Here is a 9,221-nt window from a genome sequence, read left to right as displayed (position 1 = left end):
GGGGGGGTTTCCCCCCCCCCCCCCTTTTTTTCTTCTAAACCACAAATAGAAATTTTCTTTCTTACTTGAAATACACAGTTAGCATGATAGGATGCCTGAATTCTGATTTTAGCAAGGATCCTTAACTCAAAAAATAACTGGAGTACAGATACCAGCTCTTTCAGCCAAACTCACCTCTGGTGAGCTAAGTTCATAAGTTTCAGTCAAACACTTAAAAATTCTAGTTAGAGTTCAGAGAAACAAAAGTCGTCACCCAGAAAGATACACCAAACCTGCTGCTCACCATGCAATTCACTCTAGTACCAGTTCAGAAGTAAAAAGATAACCAACCGCTATTATTCCTCCAGCATTTGAAACAATTCCTTTCTAGTTTAATTGCTTAAGCAGAGAACGAGTGATCATTAACGGATGCCCTAGCAGGTCCTGCAATTACTGGTTAAGATCGCCCCAAAACAGGCAACTTGCATAACACAAAGCAAACTTTTCCTATGACTCATAAGAGGCACATGCATTTTTTTCTAATTTTAACAAAGGAGAGAGGTGACCAAAGGCATACAATGCCTCACATAAAAGTTAAAACTAAACAAGCATTCATTTTCAACTACTGCAGAGAATGGGATTTAATGCTAGACAGACTTTCCTCTGACACAGATGCTGTTATAAGCACTTTCAACAGCCGCACATAAAAATCTGCCTTTTTCATAGGCTTTACGAGAATTATTTTTAAGCCAATCTACCTGTTTATGTAGTGGAGCCTAGCATCACTGTCTTTGACTCTTAAGGAGTACATTTACAGGTTTGTAATTTAATGCAATTAAAGCCTGCGTAATTCACACAGTTCAATGCTTCCTGTCACAACTATCTTCCTTCAATATCATCATCAAAAAGCCTCAAACCCAACATTTTAAATGTATTTTTTTTTAAATATTTCCCCTTTTATTCTTTTCTAGGTCACCAACCAGATTTTCCCAGTTTGGACATACTCCTACCTCGTGCTCCTTTTCCCAGTCTTCCTGATTACAGACTATGTGCGCTACAAGCCCATCCTCCTCCTCCAGGGAGTCAGCTTCATCATCACATGGCTCTTGCTCCTCTTCGCACACGGTGTGGCGGCCATGCAGGTGGTCGAATTCTTCTATGGGATGGTGACAGCCAGCGAGGTCGCCTATTACGCCTACATCTACAGCGTCGTCAGCACCGATCACTATCAGAGAGTGACGAGCTATTGCAGAAGTATCACTCTGGTGGCAGCCACTGTTGCCGCCGTGCTGGGACAGCTGCTGGTTTCCTTAGCAAATGTATCCTACTTTCACCTTAATGCCATTACTTTGGCTTCCGTGTCCCTGGCATTTGTGTGTTCGTTTTTCCTCCCAATGCCTCAAAAGAGCATGTTCTTCCACAGGAAAGATGTCTCAGAAACATTCCCAGCACCGGATAAAGTTGTGGCTACAGTCTGCTCTGACGGGCCATCGAGCTGCCAAGAGGACAAGGGCTCCGCGCCTGCTGACAGGGGACCAACAGCTGAACAGCAGCCTGACAAGGCCAAGCCCCAGAATCACGTGCTCAGAGTACTGGTGCAGCTGAGCCAGGACCTGAGGGATTGCTACAGCTCTAGGAAACTTCTCTACTGGTCCCTGTGGTGGGCTCTGGCTACGGCAGGCTTTAACCAGGTTCTGAATTACATCCAAGTGCTGTGGGACTTCAGAGCCCCCTCTCACAGCTCTGCCGTGTACAATGGAGCTGTTGAAGCAATAGCAACTTTTTTAGGTAAGTAAAAGATCATTAGCAACTACTTCTAACTCATCCTGTGCTGATGGCATTCTTCAGCAATTTCTTCACTGCCTTTCTGTTTATTTCATATAAGGACCAAGGTCAACAGCAACAGCCTGCAATATAGAACACCTAAAGAGAGAGAGTGCAAAGCATGTTTTTACTGTTCAGCTTCATCAGTGGGGTCTTCAAGAATCGTCTTAAAACATATATAGATACAAGCTTTCCTTAGGGGAGCCTCACTCCACCAAAGAGTTTAAGTTCACAGCTCTGTTTGGAGCATGATTTTAACCCCAAGTAAGCAATTCAAAAGCCCTGGGCAATGACACCTTGCCTGTTCCTCCTTCAAACACACCTTAAGCTAGGTGGTTTAAAAATTTAAAGAGCGTATTAACAGATGCACTGCTTTAGGTGGTCTGGTTAGACAGTGGATTAAAAGATCATTTCAAGATGAGTGCTCCTGAACAAATACTCTGTGGCTGCATCTGTATATCCTGATCAATGTGTTTGTCTCTGGATGTGACATACTAGGGGAGGCTGAGAGCTCCGAAACTGCTTAAGCTTGAGAAAACAAAGGACCTTATCAATGTGCATAAATACTTGAAGGGGAGGAGTAAAGAGGACAGAGCCAGACTCTTCCCAGTGGTGCCCAACTACAAGAGGCAAAGGGCAAAACCCAAAGTTCCACTTAAACATACAAGAACATTTTTATTGTAAGGGTAATTTAACACTGGAACAGGCTGACCAGAGGTGTGGACTCTCCATCCCTGAAGAAGTTAAAACCTGGACACCATCCTGAACAGCTTGCTCTGGTTGACCCTGCTTTTAGCAGGGCAAGATGATCTCCAGGTGGCTCTGCCAACCTCAGCCACTCCGATTCTCACCAGTTACTCGATCCATCCGAATGACATTCCTCTGGCTACAGAACAGAAGGCGTATGGGCAAAGCACAACTTCTCCATTTAAATAGCCATGCAGTGCCCATACAGCCTCGTTTTTAAGCTCACATTTGCACAAGTATGCTTCCTCCTTCATACCAGGAGCTCGTGTTTCTACTGGGAACTCTCAGTTTACTCTTCCTCCCTGCAATCAGCATGCAAATGCATTTTACTGAAGCTACCCCAAAACTTCTCATACTACTGGTTTGAGCAGTATTCCTAAGGGCTTTTGTCCTTTTGTGGCCTCTGGCTCTTCATACTATTCCAGAGTACAGAAAGCAGTCCCAGTACCAGGAACAGTTACAGCAGTGATGGACCGAAGGAGCCGGCCTGCTATGACTTCTTGAATCTGGATGAAGAGCACACACAACCAGCAAATGAACAGCAATTTTGCACTAGTGTGCCAGCCTGCTTGAAAACATCTGAGCAACTGGCACTCTCCAGCCTGCGATAACTCACTGCTGTATAACCTGCCTGGTCCAGACTTCTCTTTGCATTTGAGCTACTAACCTCAGCATGTTGTGTTTGAAAGAGCTTTCATAAAGTTACAGGAGCCTCTGCGCTAAAGGAGCATTAAAAAACCCCTCACACCCACCAGAAAACCCCCATAGCTGGATAAAGTCTACTGCTGTATGGAGGTTATTTCTCCAGAATTGAGATGGGCAGAAAAGTAAATCTCATCATCATTGCAAAGATTAAAAAAAAAAAATAAAAAAAAATCATCAAGGCACTGGAGTTTGTTATACCATGTTACACTCAAGTAAGGGCTTTTACTACACGTGATGGTCAATAAGGCATTGACAAATGCAGTTCTTAAGGCTTTTCACCAGAAACTGAAAAAGATGATTTCATAAAAAAACAAAGCATGAAGGAGCGCAACAGACTTTCATTTCATAAAGATCTTTATATGAAGGAATTAAACTCCATTATGCATATTTTGGCTGAAAATGCTTGGTGGGATTGTTCTTTATGCTCACAGATGTCAAAAAATGGAATAACAGCAGTAGGCTGTACACTACTACCTCCAGCCTTAGGCATGAGGCACTAAGAGAACTTCAGTGCATACAGGCTCTGTAAGCAAGAAAAAAAAAAACCAACCAAGCGAGCAAACAAAACGCTCCCACACCATTAACAGCAGCTATAAGCCACACCATTATCAAAGCCCACTGTGGCTGTAACAGTCTCAAGAGCTCCTGGCGTGATCCATTTACACAGTTAGGCAATGGCTCTAGAAGGATGATAATGTTTCAGAGTTTTAATTATTACTTTTATATTTCTAGGTTCAGCAACATCCATGGCAGTTGGATACGTCAAAGTAAACTGGGATCTTTCTGGTGAACTGGCTTTGGGAATTTTCTCTGCAATGGATGCTGGTTCTCTGTTCCTCATGCACTTTACTGACAACATCTGGGCATGTTATGCTGGTTACCTTGTGTTTAAAGCATGCTATATGCTCCTCATAACAATAGCAACGTAAGTATAATACACAACTGTTCTAACTAAATAGATTCAAATCAGTGTCACGTTTTTAAATTTATTAACATTTTACCGAAAGTTTCCTTAGAAGTAAGATTTTTAAATAGGTCATGACAACCGTGCATATTAGTTCTAGCTTATATAAAACTATGCTTAAAATTACATGACCTAACCATTACAATAGGTTACTCCAAGTCAGAAACCACCTTATTCTGCATTTAGCTCTTCAATGAGCCTGTACAAGTATTCTTTAAGTGATCAAATTAACATACACAGGTCTTTATTTAGCAAAAATATCCACACAAGTAAGTAAAAGTAGGATGCACAAAAGTGCCAAAGCCAGAAAAACAAGGGATTTCTGCCAAAATGAAGTTGTTAAAGCGTAATAGCCAAGACTTAAGAGGCTTTATCCTATGAAGAATCCACTGTGCACGTTAAATTGTTCCCAACTTCCTCCCTGAAGTAAATTGCAAGTGTCCATGTTCTCCATAGTTTAGTTAACCTGTACATTCATTTTTAGGTTTCAGATTGCTGTCAATCTGAGCATGGAGCGTTACGCTTTGATGTTTGGCTTCAACAACTTTGTGGCACTGGTGATTCAGACAATTCTAACTGTTGTTGTAGTGGATTCGAAAGGTCTGGGACTGGATATCAGCACCCAGGTAAGCTACATTACTCACACTACTCTCAGTTCCCCTACTCTCCTCCAAAAGAGGGTTCTACTCCAAGATTAGCCTTTGGGAAGATGTTGGGATAGCTTAGGACAGTTACACACTTGAAAACCAAGTTCCTTTAAAGTGAACTGCAGTAGCCACTACAATGTACTTCTCTAGTCATGCCAATTTTGCATTTCTGCAATAGTTTTAAGAATATTTTCATAGAACAGAAGGGAAAGACCACCACCTATTACTCACAGTTGTTTGTTTTTTTAATTTAAAGGCTTACTCTTCACAAGTTAATTGTCAAAATACCCTAAACAGAAGCAGGAAGAGAGCTGAAAGGCAGTCTATGGGTCTGTTACTAGGGCAATTCTAAGTTACATAGTTCCACTGGATGCATCTGTAAGCTACTGTAATTCTGAAAATTAACTAATCTCATGATTCCCCATCAAGTTTCTAGATCTGAGATTTAAACTTACATACTGAATGAGGTCCAAGTCTCTAGCTTTCGTCTTTTCAGAAGAGCCAGAAAGTGCAGGGCAGCTGTCCTCCTCCCTTACTGAGGCAGGGAAAGGAAGGTCGTAGCAGAGCATTCTCTCCCTCTCCTTTTACAACCGCAGACTTCCTACAGCATGAAGTCAAGCAGCCAGACTTCTTGAATCCTTTCAAGATGGGATCATTTTGGGGCATGGGTGCTAGGGTAGGGAAGGCAGCAGTGGAGGGACGCCCCTTAAGATATCACCTAACAGCAAAAGCAGTTTTTGGACTCACTCTCCTTCTTCCCCACCTCTATTTCCCAGTTTCTCATTTATGGCAGCTACTTTGCGTTCATAGCTGGAATTTTCCTGATCAGAAGCATACACACCATTATCTCCATCAAATGCAGAAATACCACTGTGGCTGGTGAAAGCATTGATCATTAACAAAGGAGACAAAAAGAATGGCTGCAAGCAACAATGCAGCAGGCTGCACCACCCAAACAATGAATGAGGAGGAACTGAACACTCAGTCAAGCAAGACTGGTCAACGGTGAAACAGGCTGCTTCTATGCCTACAGCATCAAGAGCTTTGTCAACAGGATGATGCATTTTGCCCCTTTTCTTCTCCAGTAGTTCTAATGCCAAACATTCCTTCAATCTTCTATCTCAAATTAAATTCAGTCATCTGACACCAAAACTTCTATTAATGCTCAATAAGCACAACAAGCAAGTGCATACAGATGCCCAAGCCTCACAACAGGACTTACAGCACACAACCTTTGAACTTTCACTTCTACTGAGTTCTTCAATTAAAGGCAATTTAGTCATAGGCATAAGAACTTCAAACATTCCTAGGTGTGCTGGTTTTGGCTGGGGTAGAGTTAGTTTTCCTTATAGTAGATAACAGGGGGCTATGTTTTGGATTTGTGCTGGAAACAGCATTGCGAACCCAGGGATGTTTTCACTACTGCCGAGCAGGGCCGACACAGAGCCAAGGCCTTTTCTGCCTCTCACCCCACCCCACCAGCGAGGAGGCTGGCGGGGCACAAGGAGCTGGGAGGGGGCACAGCTGGGACAGCTGACCCCAACTGACACAAGGGGTATCCCACACCATATGACGTCATGCTCAGCATATGAGGCTGCGGGAAGGACGAAGGGGGGTCCTGGGGATGGCTGAGCACCTGCCTGCCAGTGGGAAGGAGGGAATGAATTCCTTGGTTTGCTTTGCTTGCGCGTGCGGCTTTTGCTTTACCTGTTAAGTCTTTACCTCAGCCCACGAGTTTTCTCACTGATTCTCTCCCACCACCACTGGGGGGAGTGAGTGAGAGGCTGTGTGGGGCTCAGTTGCCAGCTGGGGTTAAACCGCAATGCTAGGGACTCTAAAGAAGCAGTTGCTTCACAAGTGTTGCCCCACAGCAGGGAACACTTGCCACAGAAACCTTTTGAAAACTTAACACTTTTAACTGGAAGTTGTGACATGCACTTTTAAAACAAGTTAGCAAATAGCAATAAACCATTTTTTTTCCTTCAAAAGACACTACTTTTGGTGGATTACTACAATGCTCTATAGCACAGCAATACTGCCACTTTAGTTTAGAAATGGCCACATGCAGCTATTTTGGATTCCAGACAACGCACTCCTCAAATCTGAGGTCACGGACTGTACAGAACAGACATCATTATATACAGATAAACTGCTACTGAGGCAGTGACAGCTTTACTGTGAATTTGTTGAAGATGAGTAAATACAACACACTAACCTTCCCTCTGAGTGTCTGTCTCAATAAGCATATGTATTAAATGTATGACAACTGCCATGACCCACCACACACACCTATCTTTGGAAACAAAAAACCTCCTGAATAACTTCTTGGTTTTAAGCCATAGGGAAACACTTTAATTTCTACACAAGGCAGCCTTACTTAAATATTTAACACCAGTTGAAGTTTAGATATAACTAAAGCTAATTAGGGAATGCTCTTTCAACTGTGTTCAATAATGGCCACTTTGGAGTCAACTGTACCAGGCAGCAAATTCCATTATGTTCCTTCCCCCTATCCAGCTCACAAGAAAGCAAGAATCATTAATTCCTTTTAAGACATACTTCTAAAAGCTGCTTGAGCTTGCCTTTATGCCCCAGTACATTTTTCCTTCAAGAAAGCAGAATACTTGCACCATATTTATAGTTCTCTTTCAGGAGTTCCAACTAAATTCTGTCCTTTCCAAGTTAATTTCTTGCCTCAGCACTTGTTTGAATGCAGCACTTGGGAGTTTGCAGCCATTAAATTACTTTGAACTGCAGGAACCAGGCATCTCATTTGCCTTCTAGAACTGAGGATGTACCGCTTACAGCATCTTCTTAGAAGAGCTGACATATTAGGAGTAAAAGCATTGATCTAGAAGGCCTCCAAATTAATTTCTGTATAAGCAGGCTAAAGTTATCAAGTGAAGTGATTTAATGCTAAAGCAGAAGAGGATACTGAAAAGCTAGTGGAAGTATAGCTTTCTGGCAACTACGCTAGGTGCATGAGCAATTGTGTGAACAACTGCGGAGATCTCCAGACAAAACATTTATAATAACAGGTGAAGAATTCATTTTGTAAATATAGCTATTTTAAAAATCTAATCAACAAAACAGCTATGGTGTCAACTTCAGCTCAATATAAAGGAGACTCAAGACAACACAAGATCTTCAGCCACTTGTCTGGAGTTTGACAAACTTAAAATTAGTGAACATACACCAAACAGGTGTGGTTGTGTATAGTGAGAGTTGCCAGCCTTTTAATCTGCATTCAAGCTAGTTATGAAAAATAAGGTATTCCACTAGTTCTGCAGCATAATCTAAAATGACGGGCCTTGCATACTTAACTGAATTTCAGTATCTCTCAGCAGGGATCAGCTTCATTAGGATCAGAACAATGATTTCAATAGACGCTGACCTCAGCAGCCCTTGCCCAAAGCTTAATTCGCATCAGTTTAGGTGGAGGGAGCACAGGATTGTTCCTCTTCCACAAGGCTGTTCCTCATCTCACTGATGAGACATTTGGTTGATTTGGTCCCAGTTCCCTGCAATACGCATATCTGAGCATTCCGCAAGTCCTTCTGAACCCTTCAGTTCCCCACTCTCTACTGCATTTATGTGTTACTATCCCAAACCAGGTATGGTCAACAACAGGGAACAACTACAGCTATTTATGCTATGCTAAAACACTGGCGAGAGCAAGGGCATCACTAACATCCTGCACACCCTCAATCGCTGGGAATCCGTTTAGTGAATTTCCCAGAGAATCTTCAGAATTAAATCATACACTACACTCTATCCAGCAGTCCTCATCAGAAGGAAAAGACAGACTTCAAGTCTGTTTTAACTTTAAATATGCCAACAGGCCCAAACCAGACATTTAAGTGAGGAATGCTACTGTAAGAAACTTGTTGTATAAGCTGCCTGTCCCATGCTTTGGGATCTCCAAAGTTTCAAAAAAAAAAAAAAAAAAAAGGTACGATTCAGAAATTACTGCCACCTCTTAGGCAGACAATGGAAGTCAAAAGCACTGGCATAAAAGTGTTTTTACAAGCAGCAGTCAAGTCTTTCAGCTCCCCTATAAATAAGCAGATCTAACATTTAGGCAGTCAGTTACAAGTGAAATGTCTTCCCTTCAAGAACTTCCGCATTCGTCTCAAATGCCTTGCTTATCCTTTCCTCAAAAATAATCTGACATAATCTGATATTAATTACTCCTGTTATCTTGAAAGCTGTTAGGATTTTTATTCTACAGATGGTCAGAAACCCTTTTTAAGCTGGCAGTTTATGTATTCTGATATATTTACATTATTTGCTTAGTTCCAATAATACACTTGAACTTCAGGAGTTATCTGTGTTTAAAACACCATCACCAACTA

At 42.1% G+C, this 9,221-nt stretch overlaps 1 protein-coding gene across 1 annotated transcript in view; it reads left to right on the top strand.

The window, feature by feature from the left end:
- The window catches only part of LOC104127101 (thiamine transporter 2), a 6,815-nt gene extending 1,050 nt beyond the window's left edge, over window positions 1–5,765 (top strand). Inside the window, exons 2-5 of the mRNA XM_009639738.1 lie at window positions 951–1,767; window positions 3,988–4,180; window positions 4,704–4,845; window positions 5,643–5,765. Coding sequence (XP_009638033.1) covers window positions 951–1,767; window positions 3,988–4,180; window positions 4,704–4,845; window positions 5,643–5,765 — 1,275 coding nt within the window. The remainder of the gene's footprint in view (window positions 1–950; window positions 1,768–3,987; window positions 4,181–4,703; window positions 4,846–5,642) is intronic.
- Window positions 5,766–9,221: the final 3,456 nt, after the last annotated feature.

This window comes from Egretta garzetta, unplaced genomic scaffold (assembly GCF_000687185.1).
Source record: "Egretta garzetta isolate BGI_Z169 unplaced genomic scaffold, ASM68718v1 scaffold425, whole genome shotgun sequence".
Lineage (NCBI taxonomy): Eukaryota > Metazoa > Chordata > Aves > Pelecaniformes > Ardeidae > Egretta > Egretta garzetta.
Note: the sequence above shows the minus strand (reverse complement) of the source record. Positions and strands in the feature narration are given on the sequence as shown.